Genomic DNA, 20,023 nt, shown 5'->3' with positions numbered 1-20,023 from the left:
TTTTGTTTTTTTAGATTGACAAGACAAATCACCTATTTCCCCGTCCCCACCCCTCCTCCCTCCCTCCCTCTGGCTGGAATGAGTTTCCACTTTAGTTATGTTACACGACAAAAGCTTTAGGGCGGATATGGTACTCCGGATCTCAAAGGCGCTGGTTTGAGAGACTTGATGGACTGTTTTTTTGTTGTTGTCGTTTGTTTTGTTTTGATTTTTGGAGAAATGGCCAGTTTTCCCGCTCGGCGTGACTTGCCAGACCAAATGCTCGTCTGAATGAGGTACACTTGCCCTGCTGCACCGACCTCGATACAGATAAAGCGAGCGAGAGGACTGTTGTGAACAGGTGGAAGATAAAGATGGGACGGCCGGAGGCATGAAACATGTGGTTGCACATCTTGCCCTGATTAAATGTACGATTTTAAATTCATGATTTTAGAGAAAAGAGTTGAGAGGGTATGTACTTGCAGTTTGGCTTTTTTTTTTTACTTCAATCCATTGTGTTAAGGTAGATGTCAGATAGAGGGTGTTTTGTTTTGTTTTTTTAATCTCTGATGTGCAGTTGAACTAACAAAATGAAGAAATGGGATTTGTGAATTTACACACGGGGCATTCAAGGGTAAATCCATACGCTAACGAGTGATTGGTTGGCCAAGTATTACATTGTCCTAGACAGCTGACATGCCTCCACTGTCCAACCTGACTCCTTCTTCTTCTTCTTCTTCCTTTATTTCCCTCGAGCCTGTGCATTTTCAAAGCACTTAGGTTTCCTGCAACACAGGGACCCCACACTAAAAGATGCATCCATATTAGGTTGTACCATCTCAAAAGAAGAGAGTTTATGATCCTGTAAATGTACAAATTGCGCAGGTACACGATGCTATGCAGACCTATCTTTTGAAGGAAATTTGAGAAAGAAAAAAAAAGTCCCTCCCTCAAGGGTTTGTTTTTGCTATTTAACATTTTCCCGATATATTGTTGGACGTTTTCTTTTATTATTCAGTACTAACGTTGGAAAAGAAAAATTAATTCACTGTGTGAGAAGTACAAAAAAAGAATATATTTGATGATAGTTTTAATATACAGTTTAGATGGAAATCAGATATTAATACGTATGAATATATTACTAATGACAAGTGATGTTTTTTTACACATTGGAAGAAGCATTCTCAGATCATTTTTAACTGTAATTTTCTATACTTTTATTTTTGTAAAGAATAAGATGCATGTAGATTTCTTTCTTTTTTTTTTACATAACCAAAGGAACACTAATATTTGCATTGGCATGGCATGTAGGGAGCGCTTGGGCCTGAGTATACTCAGTGTACATAAGCTTTGCAAAACAGCAAATATACATACATACATACATACATACATATATATATAAGCGAGAGATACCTGTAAGGTGACTTTAAAAGTTGAAAGAGGCAAATACTTGACAGTTTTAAAGCAGATTTCCAGCCGCCTGCCTCGTGCTTCCTGTTTTCTTTTTTCTTTCTTTGAGTCCAAGTAAAAAAAACGATTTTTAAAAAATGCATCAAATAGGAAAAAAACTTTCATCTCAAAACGAGGCTCATGCAACCGTTATCTCTCAGGAAAAACAACACTTGTGCACAGACCTAATCAGATGCCGGCAAAAAAATAAACAAAAATGAATAAATGAACTTTATTTTGCACAATTTGTCTTGTATGCAGACTGGAAACCAACTCACAGCTCCCCCCCTCGCATCCCAAATTTGACTTCACCTTTAATTTTAGCTTCTCAGCCGTGTAAATCACAGCTAGCTTGTCCCCTCGGTTGTTTTGTTTTGTTTTTCTGCCAATATTTAAAACACTATAGCACGACTTTACTCTGTAGCGACGCTTTATTTTGTCATCTCTCCCCTTTCTTAACTAACTTTTTGTGTTTTTGTTTCGTTTTTTTAATTTAATTTAAAAAATCCCTGGAGTTTATTATTCATCATTTCGCTGTAGCTGTGTGAATATGTTAGCCTCTGATATGTTTAAAGCACTCTTCTTCTTTCTGTTTTGTTTTTGTCACCCACAAATATTTCCTTTTTTTAAAATTCTCATTTGTTTGGTTTTGTAATGGTGCTAGATGTCATATCAGTTGTGATGTTATCCTGGAATATGCCACAATGCAAGGGGTGCATATCGGGGGAATTTTTTTGTATACGGCACAAGGATAACGACTTGGTGTTATGGTAGAAGTTCACACGCAATCAGTAGGAATTAATACAGAACCCCTACTGTGCCGTGTGAGGATATTATCATGTGCACACAAGTTAATTATGTCCGCAGGAGTTATTTTAATTCGTGCAAGAGTTATTTATCTCCTGCAGGAGTTATTTACCTTGTGTGCACTAGTAATTTATATTTTGCAGACAAGATTTGAAAAAAAAAAAAAAGACTCCATACTTTCCTCGTCCTTGTTATTTTTATTTTTATAAACCCGACCCAACCTGGTCTTTTAAATCTAAAAGCAGGGTAACTGCACTTATTTTGAATCATAACACGATTACTTTTGTTATTATGTTTTGCACCCTTTTTTCTGTTTTTTTTTTCCTTAACCGAGTTCCACAGTTGGGGAAATTTTAGTAACATCTGACTAAAGGAGCGGCGGCTGGTTGGTGAGAATCTACTTTGATGTCTCTAGTTTACTGTTGCCTCCTTGAAGCAGTCAGGTGTGATGTTATTACTTCTCTTGTGTCTCCCCTTATGTAACTTTGTGAATATTCTTCATCCTTCAGCTTTTTTAAGTAGCAGTTAGTCCCTTCATGTTTTTACATTTTAAATCGCCCCTATTTGATACAGTATTGTAGCATTTGGCAAGGGTGAAATTGTTTTTTCCATTGGGGAGGGTGGGAAGTTGTGCATAAGCCAATTATGTTAATGATTTTTTTTTAAATCATGTTGATAGTTTTTTTTCATCCCCTGCGCCCCTCTTTATTAGTTTTCTTTCTTTACACATTGTTAAAGTCAGCCAGAGATGACAAACAGTTCTGAACAGCAAAAATCGATTCAATAAACTGTTTAACCCACTTTTCCTGCTCATTGATGACTTGTGACGCTTCAGACATGGTGCACTTGTGCATGTCTTCCACTAGAGGCCGCTGTGATCCAAGGATCCCGTCACTTACGTACAGGTATGCACTTTGTGCTGGTAGTTATTCATCTTAAAACCACGTCACAGCCTTCCTGAGTATGCACAAATTAAAACTTAAACACCGTCATTCAAAAAAACAAAAACAAAAAACAACCTCAAAGACTTATTGTAAGCCTACAATTATAACTCTTTCCAGGACCTAGTAATATTTTTTCCTAGGAGGATATGCTATGCAAATATCTTGAGCCTCCAAGGACTTTGTAAATTGGTCTTGGGATCCACCATGTAATACCATTTGGAAAGCATCTGATAGGCAACAGCCTAATTCTTCAGCGTGACAGTGATCCCAAACAATGCCAATACAATAAAAGGATACCTGGATAGAAAAACTCACAATTGAACTCAGTCCTGGACTGGCATTCCCAGAACCTCAGAATTATTGAAAAATCTTGACAGAGAACAGAAAAAAACACGGCAAACATCCGAAGAAGTCCGGAGAACTATTCCTGAAGACGACTTAAAGAAATGACCAGTTCAGGCTGTGTTGAAGAATAAAGGTCATACTAAATATTGACTCGTACAAACACTGTTTTTGCCTTGCATATTGTATTTCCATGCATGTTTGTACTTTTCAATACATTCCGTTGCCTATTTCCCAAATAGAAAATATAAAGAAATGAGAGATCGAAATATCATCATATATTATCACGAGTACACTGGCCAGTTCTCTGGCACTCAGCACTATCACTGATGAAATCTATCACTAGAAGCAAGCAGTCTCTTTGCAGTGACCTCAGATTGTGCTGATGATATGTGATGCCCCATTTACCTAAAAATAGGTAATTCAAACATATTTGATGTCGTGGGAAGTGATAAGACATCAAATCAAACAGCTGAAAACAGAAAAACAGGCTATGAGCGCTTGTTTCTGAACTGATAGCAGCAGCACTGATATAGCACTGCCCCCCAGTGGGCATTCAAGAAGCTGCAAGTGGCCTATGTAAAATAAGAGATGTTTTTATACAATTATGTTTTCAATTACTGTAAGTATAAACAGGAAAAAAAAATCAAATAAAAGAAACCAATAAGATTTAAATCACACCTTTTGAAATACGACTTGTGAATCAGAGAGTTAAAACTGAGCCAAAGGTATCAGCTGGCAAAAGGATTTATAAGAAATTAAATGTCTGGGTGGACCACAGAGCTTTTAAACTAAGTAGCCTCAGGCTTTTCTCTTTGAAGGAACAGACGACAGTAGGCAGATTTATTTTTCATAGAGCATCTTTATAGAAAAACATTTCTTCACATTTTCCAAAAAAAAAACCATTTTTTTGTCTTTGCACTTATTCTCTTTTTTAGGTTATTTATTTTAAGGTAAGGTCCTTTTTTTTTTTTTTTTTTTGTAAGTCTACTAAAGTTGAACATTTTTAACATCCATCTGTGTCAAAGGCTCTTGCTGAGTTGCTGGGGCTTGTAGAAGGTGTCTGTTAGAAAACATGGGCGTTCACAGCTGCAACGTTCATCAGAACCGGCTCCGACCTACACCAAGAAAGAAAAACAAGAACTGTTCCCACTCGGGCAGGAAAAGCTTTCCCGCCTGTCAGCCGGGCTCGTTTCCGGCCCACGTTCAGCCTCCAGTCGTCACATCCTTCCACTTCAGCAGCACTCCAGTTTTAGCCTGAAGGCACCTGTGTTAACAGCGCTTTTTGCTTTAGTCGATATGGACTTCAGTTTCTGTTCTATATCCTGCAGTTACCAATTCTAAATCTACAGTCTGTCACACTTCTACAACTACCCAGGCCGCAGCATGACAAGTAGGTCCTACTGTCACCCAGAAACAAACAAAACAAAAAGTACTCCAAAAGTTTACTACAAAAAAAAAAAAAAAAAAAAACTGTAAAAAGAAAAGACAGAAAGGAGATACAGGTGTTATTAACAGCTACTCTGCACATCGCTCTGCTAAGTGTACCACGGGTTCTCTGCTGTGATGATCTACTTCGATACAGTTCACACAAAGAAAGAAAAGCTTTAACACAAATCCCCGAACAAAAATCTGAACTCACAGATCAACCTTAAGTGTTATTTATTTTTAAAATTGCTCCAATTGATTTTTTGTACTTTTGTGAAAGGTTGAGGTCTTAAAGGACCCGTGGTCTAACATTTAGTCTCTGATTTGATCGTCTCTGAAGCGTGTCAGTGGGGAGAGAAAAAAAAAAAACGTGGCTCAGCTTACTCGTCGCTGTAAGAAACAGCTTACTGACTTCTTCAGATTAGTTTCAGAGTCCCTGTGCCAGAACTAAACTGAAAATATTAGAGCAATATTTCAATGAAATATCCTGAAACGCGTACCTTCACTCAGAAATCGGGGCTGGGGAAACAAAAGCAGAGTCTGAAAGTTTGAGGACAAACAGTCAAATCTTTTTCTCTCTCTCTTTTTTTTTTTTTTTTTTTTTTTTTAAAACATGTCATAAAGACGAGACCCACAAACTCAGTATGTCTACTCATTAGCTACCTTGCATTATAAATATATAAAGTTTTAAAAAGTGCTTATTAAAAGAAACTATAGTGATGTGATAACTTCCAGCAGTGTCATTCTCATTTTTGTTCTTGACCAGCATTAATACGAAATGTCAGGGAGAGCAAAACGGTCGTCCTTCACAGTCCTCCTCCAACACTGACAAGGATTGTCCACAAAAAAACCCCAAAAAAACCCCCCAAAGAACTGGTCTCCCATTAACATTCATTCAACGTGTACACAAAGATAGACGTTTTTGGAAAAGCATAGTTAATACAAAAGTAGACTTCTCAAACTAAAGAGGAGAGTATTGGCGACTGGTAACACACTGCTGCTGCGACCAACTGGAACACAAGACGACAGGTAAAAATTAAAATAACTAGCAATAATTGCACATAACCTTCGAGAGCCAAGATGTCTGATAAGAGGACTTCACAATAAGATGAGTTGCAGGAGGGGTGTGGCACGCTATGGTTTAAATATACTGGATCTGAGGAGAAAAAGCACATTCAAAGAGGCACAGCTGCAAACAGTGCAGCTCTGTGTCCTTAAAAGTGCCGCTCTCATCCCACGTCACTGGCTGCTCTTCAGATGTCTTCATCCTCTTGTTTCCGGGTCTCTCTGTACCGGCGAAGAGTTTTAATGACGTGCCTCTACATCCTCTTAGGCAATCATGTACTGAGTGATGGCTCTCAGCGCGTACAGCAGCTCCGCCTGCAGCCGGGCCTCCATGATTAGTAAGTTTATGTGTATCTGAGGAGAGAAAAAACTAAACATTAACACCGAGGGCTGATGCTAGTGATAACTAACAGTTTCTGGGAATGTGTTGAGTGGACAGGTTGATGTGACGGGGAATGCGCACATTTGTTGGAGTTATGCTTCTAGTTCAAATCTGTGCTGTAGGGGGCGCCAGTATTACTCCCTGGTTTGAACATGTAAACCATGAGCCACAATGCATTTCATCCTTCTGCACTTTGTCCCTGCTTTCCCATCTAAAAGCTAAAAATCACAAAATATATTTAAAAATCTACACTGCAGATACACCATAACCCTACACCCTGACATCCACCTGCAACATCCTGCAACTTTAATGTTCAGTACTCTTGTTTCCAGCTCTTCAGTTGGTTCAGAAAAAAGCTGGCAGAAAAAGTGCTGAACTGACCAGCTTGGAGAGAGAAATCCCAGAGCAATGCAGGCACACCAGTATGAGCATAAAATACCTGAACTGGAAGCTTCTCGGATGAGAGGTGAAACATCTTCAAAAAACTTAAGTCGCTTTCTTTTTAAGCTCCTTAGACCAAGTATAAACCTTTATCAATGTGGCTCGAGTCAATGCAGTTCTTTTCCCACCTGATTTTAGCGTTTCTTGGTTTAGTTTTAGTTGATAATGACCTCAGTTCAAAAGCGAAAGCTCTGCTGATCCTGCCAGATCCTTGTTTTGCTGCATTTGTGCCAAATTAAATATTGCGGCTCTCACTTCTAGCGTCATACGTTGTTTGCAGACATGACAACTTTCTTCGTAACACGAAAAAATAGTCTTACCCGTTCTGAAGTCTTAAGTGGAGTCCATCTCAGCGGACACACTGGAGTTTTGGTGGAGTCCGGAAAACAGGCCACAGCCTTGACGTACAGCTTCAAATCTCGCTCCAGCAACTGGTTCACTTCACCGTAATCGTAATCATCGTAGCTGCGACCAAAAGCAAACACAACTTTAACTATTGAACACACACACAAAAAAGCAGGTTTCTGTACGTCTCTTGTATTTTTTATTTTTATTGTTTCGGCACGAAGTGGCAGCCTCACCGTATTCCTAACACACAGTGGATGTAATTCCAGATCGCCCTCTTCAGGTCGTCACTGTGCAATGAGGAGAGGGTGGCTACGCTCCTGAACCGGTCATCCAGGAGGTGCCCAATGTCAGAATACAATCTGTTGACTAAGGAGAAGCCGTGATCTTCCCAGGAATAGTCCTAGAGGGGAAAAAAAAGGGGTCACATGAGTTTTCCTCATTGTGAGCAGTTCTGAAAATTGCAGTCAAATAGAAGAACATAACATTTTTTTCCTCGTGATTGATGCCAAACCTTTAATCTATAGAGCTTAAGTAGTAAATATTTGAAACTACTTTTCAGCATTAGTAATGCTTTTATTTGCTCTACTTTTGTTTTATGATGATCCCCTAAGGCTAGCCCCACCAATCTATGTACCATGCTGTTCTTCATTTTGTGGTTTTTAGAGGCATTCATTTGTAAAATGATCCAAAAGCGTTGCAGAATATGATTTTGTTATGATTCTTCAAGATTTCTCCCAGATATGTACTAAGTCCTATCTCCACACAGAAAGATCCTGGCCAGATGATAGAAACCCAGGCCCTTCTTGCTCTGAGGCAACAGTCAACTGTGTCACCGTGCTGCTTCCCATCAGAGAATTATGCCTTCTGCGATACATTTATTAGCGGACATCACCTTCGCTTTGTTTTCAGTGTTTAGTAACTGCTAAACTACAAGCTTCGGGCTCTTCCTGCCATATGCTTCCTGAGCAGCTGCCTCACAAGCCAGGTCTCTATTGTGGTGGTCCTCAACATCTTTCAGCCGCCCCTACAGAGAGGACATGATGCCACTAACAAGCACAAATGGAGGACAAGTTAAATGATGCCATTTGGGGGCAGCTTGAGCTGTGGGATTTAGCTTTTATAGTGAAAGTAGGAAAAAAAGTAGAGGACTTGGAGAAAGAGACTCCTAGCTCTCTGTTGTACCGTTTCTTCTCCTGTTAACAAATACAGATTTTCTGGTAATTTACACAAAACTTACATTTCTAAAAGCTCTTATATCTATTTTCATTTTATATTGTGCCTTATGAACTGGACCATGATTAAGAAAACGCATCTAATTAAAATATGAAGGGGAAAAAACTTCAGCTCACATCTTGTTAGTTATTCCTCTCCTGTTGGTCTGTGAGCCAAAGCAGTGTGTTAAAATGTCAAAGAAAGTACTGATTAACTCACTCTGCCTCGGGCTGCCTGATACCAAATTTACATGTTAATTTGGCTACCAGCATCTCAAAGTGCTTCAGACTGTGGCACAGATGCACTTCAGCAGTGGAGAGTAATAAAACTGTGCTAATGTCTTTAATAGACACCAGCCAGACAATCGGAAACTCAGAACAAAAAACAAAACCCTACACATAATCACACTGACACGTTCACTGCTATAAAGACACTCACCTGAACTCTGAACACTTGGAAGTGGTCCTCCTCCTTGCGCGCAAACTCCTGATAGCAAAAGTCAGGGTCTGTGATAAAACGCGAAGGATCTGCGAGGCATATCATCTCCTCCTCCTCCTCCGTGTCTTTAAAAGAAATGATGAAAGCAAAGGAGATAATGAGGCTAAGTAAGGAGTGGTAAACGCTCAGGTTTCACACTGTGCGACTTCACTAATGCTCGAAGAGTGAGTGGGAATGTCTCGGTGGTGTTACCTGTCTGCTGGAGTGTTTGCTTTTCACGCTCTTCCTGGGACTTCTGGATCCTCTCCTTCAGACACGTCACATCACCACTTGAGTCCAGAGACTGTCGATAAAAAAAAAAAAAAGTATCTCATCAAGTTTGATATATTAAAGCAACTGCTAAGGGTACAGAAATAATCTAATTGTGTATGCAACATCAGAAAATATCCAACTGAATTTGATGATATTTATCAAAGGAAAAATACTGAACAAATTAATCGGTCATTTTACACTATTAAACATTTTTTCCAATCCTTATTATATGATGTAAGGCCAGTGAAATAAAAAAAATACACTCCTAAAATACATTTTCATCTGGTAAAACTGGTGATATTTACTTTGGCTATCTTGGCCTTTTTCTTCTTATTCCTTTCCACAAGCACCAGTGGGTTGAGTGATACCAGTATTGCACATATTGGTCCCTTTTTTAAAGCTATTCTAACTATTTATGAACTAATTTCAGTTTATAGCTTCAGATATGTATATAAGTATATTTTTACCCGTCGTCGTGTTATATGTTCGGAGGGAGTGGCGAGGGACTGAGGCACATTGGTGTTGCCGTTGGCAGCGTCACAGGGGCAGAAGGTCGGCGGAGTACCGTTGGGAGATTTGGAGGAGAGAGGGACAAAGTCTGCGTCTGTGTCGCATCCAAACACAAAGCTGCAGAGGGAGTGGCAGTGGGCCAGGATCACCACGGCCTGCACCAGCTCAGCCAGTGACCAGCACTGCTCGCCCGCCTTCAGCAGCGTCTGGAGAGCAGAGGCAAAAACAAACACACATTTAGAACGAGGAAATGAAATAAAGCAAAGCATCAAAGTATTCTTTTTTTTTTTTTTAAATACTTATGTAAATGTTACATTTTATCCGTGGTCTGTCTTTGCTGTACCTGGATATGCGAGCAGGCGGTGAGCCAGGGTTGGTGGGCCAGCACTTTGTTAATGTTGTCAAGGAGCCGAAGGCGAAGGGGTGCCACCTCCAAACCCTGCAACCACTTGGGATCCCCGCCCACCCTCAGAAAATGCGCTGAGTGCAGGTACACCAGGTAGTTGCAGTGATGACGTGCTGCAGCCTGTTAGTCACAGGAACAAAGATGAAAACTCAAAAAAAAAAAAAAAAAAAAAAAAAAAGCTTTGTGTATGTTTGGCTGCATGATGACAGCTGGTGAGGGGTTTGGATGTATCCTAGAGAGAAAAGCCAGGTCACTAACCATGATGGCGATGTAATGGCGGTATGGCAGCGGCAGGGGGCCATCCATGTGCAGGATGTAATGCTGTGTGCGCAGGAAGCTCTCCAGGTACTGAGGGTGAGACGCCATCTGCTGGGACACGGCATCTACACTCCCCCTGCTGACCAGCAGTGACACTCGCTCCTTCTCACCATTCACCATCATCTGCAGAAACAGTGACAAGGACGAGAAAGACTGTTGGTTTCTGGAAGAGGGACCTTAAAACCATATTGTACCATAAGATATAGTTCTCCCATTTTGTGGGAAATAGCTATAATGGCTGAAACAAAGTGCTGACAGAAGAAAAAAAAAATGAGAACATTAATGGCTGTGAAAAATCTTAAAATTATGCTGGATGAAGCTGCTCTGAACTACACCACTGTAAATCCAAAATCTTTGGCTCTTTGGTGGAGTTTGGACGTCACTAAAGAGCGACTTTGACATTTTACAGACAAAGCAATCAGTTAATCCACAATGGGAACACATTTTATTATTTAAAACTGGCAATAAATAAATATATGGGACAAAAAATAAAAATAATTCAGTAACCCGAGGATGACTTTCTTTTGGAGTAATCGTTAGATCTGTAGGAAAAAACAGGCTAGACTTCTGTGTCCGTGACATGGACCGAACTTGTTTTACCCCCCCATAAATCAGCTGAAAGAAAAACAGCTTTGGGAAAACAGCAGTGATACAGGCGCCACTGGCAAGTGAGCGCATTCCTTGCATTATTCCTTCTCCAAATAAAACAAGCAAACAACAGTAGCTCAGCTGAGAGCTCGTCAGACAAACAGACACCATGGCAGGTTGGCTGCAGCAGGGCCAGATGCTTCCTAGTTCAACACCACTTCATTATTATCAAACACAGAAGCAGCACTGTGGATTTTTTTTTTTTTTTTCCTTCCAAAGGTACTTCTACTTCTGTGAAATGAAAATGGACAGCAGCCTGCTAAAACTACAGGGGGAAAAAAAACACCCATGTTTTCCTTAGAAAAGGGGATTTACATGCTGGGAGGAAGCACAGACGAAGCAACTAATGTGAAAGTTGAGCTTAAGAGGCCTTGAAGAGGGAAGCTCATGAGCAGCAGCAGCAGCAAAGAAATTCATAAGCCCTAACAGACAAACAAGGGAGCGACTGGGCTCAGGAGCCAGAGGCCAAGAGAAACAGACCCATGCGGAGAGGGGAGCTGGATCGTCCTCATGGGCACAGCCTCTGTCACCATCTTACAATCGGTTCTAGGAAAAGGTGTTTGGGAACTCAGCCATGAGCAGGAATCAGCTCCACTGTATGTGAAACCCGAGTGTGGACGGCACTCATCAAAGCCAAATGTTTCACTCCAGTTTGGCAAAGACTTCTCCCTTTAACAGCTGAACGTCTGTCAAGGATTACTACTGTCCTGTCAAATCACAGACGCCTCAGCTTATGTCACAGATAGTCGTAGCAAATGGCGACTAGAAGGACTCGCTGCTTAATTTTAGCCTTGTACAGATCTTTGGTATTCAGCTCCATGTGGTATTTCACTTCTCCCTGCAGTCGACCAGGGTTTCCTCCTGATCCTGAAGGAGGCTCCACCTCTTGACCTATTATAGACTCCATGCTCAGATCTTAAAAAACATGTCAAGACAGCACAGATTTAACAAACGTCACACTGAGACTGACTTATTTGTATAAACTACGAGTTATTTTAACTCTAAGGAGAATGCAAGGGAATAAAATGAGCTGGCAGTGAATAACGCAAGCTTAGATGCAAACCCTGACCCTCATTTATCTGTCATCATACATGAGAAATGGTTTGAATGGGAATGTAGAGTGCACAGGTGCCTGCCAATCAAAACCTGACAAGAGCACATTCACAAGAGTAGGTCTGATTAGTATGCTGAGCTGCAGAATCTAGGTTACAGCTCCATCAAAGCACTAACTGGCTCGATGGGGCCTGCACCGTGAAGAAAACACACCAGTCAAATAATTAACATGCAAGGAGATCTGCGCCTGTTTTTTTTCCCTAGTCTTTTCATTCCGGCATGAAATGGACTCCAACATAGATCGATCATACTTTTAGGCAAATACAAAAAACAATGACCAAGCTGTGCAAGCACAGAAAACTTCTTTATAGGACTAATTATTTTCCAAGTAATTTTGCTGGACAATATAAAAGATGTACTGTTGTGACTTTTTGAAATATTGCCAACTCAGTGAACAGATAAAGTACCCACTGGGGACACTCAAGTTGCTAAAATTACTGTTTTATATTATTATGCACTAGTACCTGCGATGAAAGAGGAATCCTGCCTCAAGTGTATACCCTTCTCCCTCACAGTTCATATTACATAAATCAGATATAAGAAAGTGAGACACCATTTCATCAGGAACAAGCTGGAAAGGGCTCAGGATGGGTTAGGATTATGATGGAGGAGAGCACAGAGGCTACAAAATAACTTGCCACCAAGAAAGGAGCTGTGGCTGCTGCCATTTGGAAGTTTTTCAGTATATTACAAAAAACCCCAAAAACAAAATCTTGTTCTGACCCCTCAGACTGTGCACGAGGCTCAGCAAGCTCAGCCACACCACAGACAGTATAAAATAGGAATGTAAGGCAGCCGATTGTTTGGTGTTTTAAAACCAGGTTATATGAGCAGGAGACTGACTGTGGCAGCAAACCTCACAATTTCTCAATCACAACTTGTCAACCAATGAACATATCCTGGATTATCCTTTTAACACTTAAAATGACCAAAATTTATAAAACAGCTCTAATGATTTAGAGGGTCCAAGGGCTGTTTTCCAATCCATTTCTATAGGACCGTTAATCTTTTTACAACACTGTCAGCTGTGAGAAAGAATGCACTGGCTTCTCGTTTTAGAGCCTGAAGCCATCTCCATGTTTGTGTATCTCCACCTGTCTATGCTAGGGTGTGATTTTATATTTTAAATACTCCCATGAGAAAAATAAGCAACTGTAAACATATATAAAAGGGAAAGTATTTCAAATCAGAGATGGGTATGGTTAACAGTTAAACACCAGTCTACAATCCCATCAACATTATGACAAACCCTCGGCAAAATAGGAAACTAACCCTGAAAATGGCACTGACACTCACCCTGCTGATGCATCTTTTCTCGGTGTGATTACTTCAGCTAAAAAGGTTACCGTTAGAGAAGTCAAAGCCAAAATTAAGGACTTGTGCAAAGAACTAAAAACCCACAGTGCTAAGCAGTATTGTCAAATTTTAGCAAACACCCTGCATTCGTCATCACACAGATAAATACTGACAACACTCATAGAAACACACAGAAATCAGAAAAAGCAACCCTCTAATTGTCATATTCTGTTAATTTTCAAATCTGAAGTAAAATAAGCAACAAACCTACTCTTTTAGAGACTGAGGAGATGGGATTTGCCATCACATAATCAAAGAGGAAATTGGTATTTTGCAAATTTTCAAACATGTCTGGACAAATACAAGGTAATAAGTCAAACTGAAACAGGAACTACAGTGGATGTGAAGGCATTCAGAAAGCAGGAAATGACACATCCTACAGGTTTATGGTGTCTGTTGAGGACACAGAAGCAGAAATCAAATAGAAAACAAAGAGTTTACAGTATGCTCATCAATACATTTCATTTCAAAAAATCCTAAATTTTGCTATTTTTTCATGTCCTAGCTCTGTCTTGAAAGTGATCTATCTTTATCCAAACTAATCAACATTTTCTGATTTATATGCGCTGTGGGAAAAGCTTTAGGCAGATGTATTATTGTCCCAATACCCAGCTTTATTGTTATTGCCTGATAACAACCCAGAGAAGCTGCACATAGCTTTGACAAGGCGATATACTCCTTACTGGCCACCCACATGAACACAAAAAAAAAAAAAAAAAAAAAAAAAAAAAAAAAATTGCACTGAAAGAAGAGAGAAAAAAGGGTAAGTAAGGGTGGGTGGTCATATAAAGCAGCATCATGTCTGCAACTGTGTATGCTATTACAAAGCATATTGTGGTTTCACATGTACACTCGGAAGCCTATCAATTCAGCTTACAGTACACGCAGAAACAAAGCAATTTTTTGTAGTCAAAAACAGGCCTGAGGGGGTGACATTAGAGCGTTGCTGTATTCAAATCACAAGATGCAGTCAAACTTGTGGCTTGCCTGCAAAATATTAACATAAACAACCCACAGTAGGGCCTGTTGTGAAAGAAAAAGATTCACAGGTGCAGATCATTTGACATTCAAAAGAAATCTCCTTTTTCCTCAACACGGGAGAGGACAGATAATTTGTGTATTGATCAGAGAGGACTACGGATGAAATGAAAAACAGGGATGACGTCACCGAGAGGAGGAAAGGTAAAGGGAGACAAAGACAGGCTTTGATAGCTGGCTGACAAACAAGCAAGGCTAGGAAGGAGAGCGCTGGACTAAGATGACACACAAAGAGAGGAAAATTACACCAGCAGCCGCTTCAGTGTGTTGGTGCGTGGTGGGCTGCAGGAGGGGGCTGCTGCAGATATAGGAGAAGGACATTCAATCTGCATTCCTTACTGAGTCTGGGAGGGGTTCAACTTCATCATGCGCCCACCTTTATCACCAGAAGAAGCAGCTTGGGGGGGTGGGGAGGTGTTGCTCTTGCAACCTGAACTTGGGGAGTAGTGCAAAACAAACCAGCTGCAGCCAAGATTGGAAAAGGAGAAGGAAGGGAAAGAAGCTGGAGCTTCACATACAACACAACCAAGATAAACAAAACACTGCTGCAGGATGATGGGGGGGGGGGGGAACAAAGGCGAGCATACATACTGCACATGAATGATGGGACCTGTCAGAAAACATGGCATGCAGGTAGAGCAAGGACACTGTAGGGGTAGAAAAGACTTTCCCTGATAATTAGGTCTCACAAACAAGCAAAAGGTTTAAGGTTATCAAATCAAAAGGCAAATGCACGGCCAGTATATATTGCTTATCGTTTGTCTCCAGTTGCAGCAAATTTATGTAAAAGTATAGCAGCAGTAAAAAAAAAAAAAGCAAAAAAAAAACAAACAAAAAAAAGCAACGCATATTAGTCTTTAAACACAAAGTAGCTGCTCACATTCCTGCTTGTTTTGTTCCATTTCTGGACCTCTAATCTGCAGCAAATACGTCTCTTTCGGGCTACAACTTGGGACAGCGCCCCCCTTTTGTTGTGAAGTGGAAAAACACCGGCAGAGGAGAAAAACAACTTTGATTGGCAGTCCAGTTGAAGCCAGCAAAAAACAGCACAATAAAAAAAAAAAAGTTGCCAACATTTAGAGGCACCGCAAGCGACAAAACCCGCACAATGCCCGTCAATCCTTGAGGATTAGGTATGTCTACACGCTGAATGTGTCCTGCAAAACCCGTGCTTGTGTGTTATTTAGGAGTAAATATATGGTGCTGCATTACTTCACAGCCACTTCTCTCCCCAAACCTTCAGATGATGTCATCGTCACCTGCAGCTTTCTCCTCACACTGCACCGTCTTATCGGGCTCTTAGTGCACGGACACATTAATAATCCGCAAAAGCGACGCCAAATTTAACACAAATATTAAAAGGAAGCGTTTAAATCTTCTCCCTCCTGTGGCAGAACAAAGGCAGAGCCGTCATCTCGCAGTTTGTGCGGTTAGGGTAATGTGTTCGGGCCTGGTTTTATTTACAGAAAAAAACCCAAAAAGAGAAACAGGTAAATTTGTAGCTTTAATCGGTCAAAATTAAGCGTTAAAACAGCGAGAAAGCGCTGCAAGCTTTACGTGACGCTTTAACGGCTGGAGATGGAAACCGAGCTCAGTGCGGTCCTAACCCCCATATTCAACCACTAAAACCCCACTTCTCCGCCGTCAAAATGTCATCTAAGTCAAACTAGTTTTCTTTGTGAACTGTTAAGCGTTAGCGAGCTACAACGTAAGTTTGCTGCGACTGTTTTTTTCCCTTTCCTTTTTTTTTGGTCGCTAATGTTAGCCAACCGTTCGTTAAAAACTTTGAAAAACAGTTAAATGCAAGCTAGCCGTCGTCTATCACCTCGTTTTAAGCTTTAAAAGGCATTGAGAGTGAATTCAAGAGCTGCCAAAAAAAGGAGATGTTTTCTTTGATATAAATGATCCCTTAGGCAAATGAATGAACGCTACTGAGTTAGCCGCTATTAGCTTCAATTGTCCTAAAACTAACTTACCCCCCTCCCCCTTCTCTGTCGAAATTCAGCTAACCTTATAACCTACCTGTTTCTGGACTCGCTGGCACTGGGTTCTCAGGGGGTACTCCATTTTATTCGTACAGAAGATCATTTTCCAAAAAAGTGTGCTATTTCATGGATGTGGCTACGTCCTTTCTTGGTGCTTTACCAGCTAGCTAACAAAGGCAGAGAGCCTCTGCTGGCTTCTGTCAGTCTGTAGCTGCAGACCGGACTGAGACGAAAACCTTCCTGCAGCTGAGCTGACAGCTCCAGTAACAGTGCGTCCAATCAGAGCGCAGGGGGGCGGAGCTCCAAATGCTAATGAACATCTGCAAACAACCGAGCAGAGAGAGGCGAAAACAGGCCGGGCAGACCGCGGGGCTGGACTACTAACTTACCCTGGGACGGGAAAGTTACTAGGAAGGAGCACTCCGTGTTATTTTAGCTGCCACTAAAGACTTCAAGAACGCACAGGTTCCCCTCCCCCAACTTTATTTTCATCAACATCATAAACAGAACTGCAAAAAAGTCCACAGATGAAAGAAAAAGAGACAAACAAGGAGAAGAAAAAGCAAACAAGAGAACAAACAAAGCACTATACTAAACACGATTATATGTAATAATGCCAGGGTGGAAATTAGATGCATCCTAATTCTTTGTCTTAACTGCTTATCCATTTCAGAGGATTAGTGAGGAGGAAGTGAAGGTAGCTATGAAGATGATGAAGAGTAGAAATGCAACTGAATGCCTGTAGAAGTGTGGAGATGTCTAGGGGAGAGGGACTTTTTAACCAGATTTGTTAACGCAATCTTGAAGAATGAGGAAAGGAGAAGTGTGCTGGTGCCAATTTTTAAAGAACAAGGGTGATGTGCAGAGTTGTAGCAACACTTAAGCCATGAAGCTGTGGGGAAAGGTGTTAAAGTTAGGTTTAGAAAAGAGACACTGGGATTAGCAATGCCAAGAGGGCACATACAGATGTGATGTTTGTTTTGAGATTTTTGATGGAGAAGTGTAGAGGAGCTCAGGAGCTGGACTGTGTCTTTGTGGGTCTAGAGAAAGGGTATGATCAATACCAAGAGTGGAGGGGCAGAGAAGCACGTGAGGGTGGTGCAGGGTATGTATAACGACAGCAAGACAGTGGTGAGGTGTGCAGCTGGAGTGACAGATGGCTTCAAGGTGAGGGTGGGATTACATCATGGATCACCATTAAGGCCCTAATTGTTTGCAGTGATGGTGGACAAATGAGGCCAGAATGGAGTCTCTGTGGACTCTGATGTCTGCAGACGACTTCGTGATCTGTAGTGAGAGTAGAGAAGAGGTGGAAGAGGTATGCTCTGGATAGAAGAGGAATGAAACTCAGTAGAAGCAAGAAATGACACGTGTGTATGAGAGGGAGACAGGTTTAACACTGAAGCTAAAAAGAGCAGAGGTAGTGAAGGCGGACGAGTTTAAATACCTGGAGTCAACCATCCAAAGCAACAGATGGGGCACAAGAGAGGTGAAGTTGAGAGTGCAGAGAGGGTAGAGAAGAGTGTCAGGCATGATTTGTGACAGAAGTAGAGCTGTCGCAAGAAGAAGAAAAAGATTCAATAAGGAGAATGGCTTTATGTCTTATTTTTACGTTATATTAGGAGGTGCTATATTGTTTAGACCACCAACAAAGCCTGTACGTGGTTCCTGATTGTGGAATTTTACAAAAGTCATTACTTTTCTTTCTTAGCTGTTTATCCATTTTAGGGTCATGGTGGGGTTTGAACATACCACAGCTGTCATGGTGTGTGAGGCAGGGTACACCAGCCCATCACAGGGCTAACACACTACCATTCACACCTACAGCCACTTCAGCATCACCAATTAACCTAACCCCATGCATGTCTTAGGACTGGGAGGAAGCTGGAGTATCCAGAGGGAACCCAGTCACAGGGAAAAAGTCCATACCTGCCCAGTGGTTTTAAACCCAGGACCTTCCTGCTGTGAAGGTTAGTACAGCAAGAAGGTCAGGATAGGTTCTTTTCAACTTATTTTGGGTAAAGTAAAATATATATTTTTTTATCTTGGCATTGTTTATAAAGGTAGCTATACCTGTTCAAAATAGTGTGTTTATGGTAGAAAAACAGATGAGAAATACTTTTATTTTCCAGCCCACAAAAGACACATTTACAGTCTTATTAATAAATCTTCACCTTTAAAACAGTATTTTGTACTGTAACAGCACTTCTTGGTATATCACTGAAAATGACTGTGGGTAGGCAGGTTCCCACTTTTGACATTTTGCTTGGTGTAGACAGCCCCTGCCCACACTGGCTGAGGTTATGATGGTTAACTAAATTTAAACTAAAAACTCAAGCAACTGTGAGAAAACAAGCAAAAAAACACATTTTAGTAAATTCAAATCAAATTAACAGTAGACGGTAGTTTGGGGGGGAACTATCGAATCTATAGTGTGAACCTTTGAAATGAACTAAGGTGAAATAAAACATTTTTTTAACAACAAAAGTGAAAATAAATGAGCAATGTCATCCAGGAAACTGAAACTACACTGATTTAACAAACATACAAAATAATCCCAAGTCTGTGTAGTAGGTATGTTTAGGTCAGGTTAAGTGATGTAGTTGTTGTCCGTGTAGTAGTCTACCACAGGTTCCTATGTTTGGGAAAAGTCCTCTGTCATCTGATTTATCATCAGTTCTTCTCTTATATATTTATTGTTAGACAAAAGAAGCTCTTAGCATGACACCCACAACGTAGTTAGTTGTAGTTTGCTCTAAGGCATCGGCTATAAATACACCCTTGTCTTGGTAGTTTTGATATAAATCTGATATGATATTAATCTGATACCTGGAGTTTAAAAAAGGAGCATTTCCAGCTTTTGCATGTGAAAGTTATTCAGTTAGTCTGCTTTCAGGTTAGAGATTAGGAGGTGAGTTGATTTTAGGCCTGCATTGTATATGCAGAGATATAAAGACACCCTGGCCTCATGTTTTGTTTTGTTTTTCAAGCAGGGGCTGTTCATGCCTTGCTCTTGATTTCCTGTTTACTGACATTAACAGGCATTTTCATTAAGACTGCAAAGGCTGCTAAAAGACTGCGAAAAAAACACTCCATCCAAGTTTTCAACACAGGTTTTCTGGTTTTCTCACCATTCCTCCTTTAGAGACACCAGTAATTTTCCTTGTGACTAATCACAAGGACTGATCATCATGTCTGATAATCAGTCTTCTCAGTTAATGGCACAATATACAATGTTATTTTAGACCACATGTGATTTATACTTCCATAAAGAAATGAGGCTCCTAGTTTTGGTTTAGGGAAAGAGGCTGACTAGCTTGTGCAGAGCTCCAACCTCAATCTCAAGCTAACCCCGGGGATTTACAGGATTTAAATAGGGGGAGAAAGAATCAGTGTATGTGGGGGTGTATATGAAATCAGGAGATTATATCAGGGGAAAAAATACCCTACTAAATCATCTGATAATTCATTGAGTAATCCTGGATAGACCTCAGGAGATGCT

The 20,023-nt window shown here is 40.7% G+C and overlaps 1 protein-coding gene across 1 annotated transcript; it reads right to left on the bottom strand.

The window, feature by feature from the left end:
• Positions 1-5,532: 5,532 nt before the first annotated feature.
• sesn4 (sestrin 4) lies at positions 5,533-16,778 on the bottom strand. The gene is made up of 9 exons (XM_026144053.1): positions 16,559-16,778; positions 10,322-10,504; positions 10,001-10,183; positions 9,615-9,863; positions 9,088-9,178; positions 8,836-8,960; positions 7,419-7,585; positions 7,158-7,302; positions 5,533-6,368 (listed from the first exon to the last, which is right to left on the bottom strand). Exons 1-9 carry the CDS (start codon positions 16,622-16,624, stop codon positions 6,279-6,281), a joined length of 1,299 nt encoding a protein of 432 aa, XP_025999838.1. The 5' UTR covers positions 16,625-16,778; the 3' UTR covers positions 5,533-6,278.
• Positions 16,779-20,023: the final 3,245 nt, after the last annotated feature.

Source organism: Astatotilapia calliptera, chromosome 2 (assembly GCF_900246225.1).
Source record: "Astatotilapia calliptera chromosome 2, fAstCal1.2, whole genome shotgun sequence".
NCBI classification, from domain to species: Eukaryota; Metazoa; Chordata; class Actinopteri; order Cichliformes; family Cichlidae; genus Astatotilapia; species Astatotilapia calliptera.
Note: the sequence above shows the minus strand (reverse complement) of the source record. Positions and strands in the feature narration are given on the sequence as shown.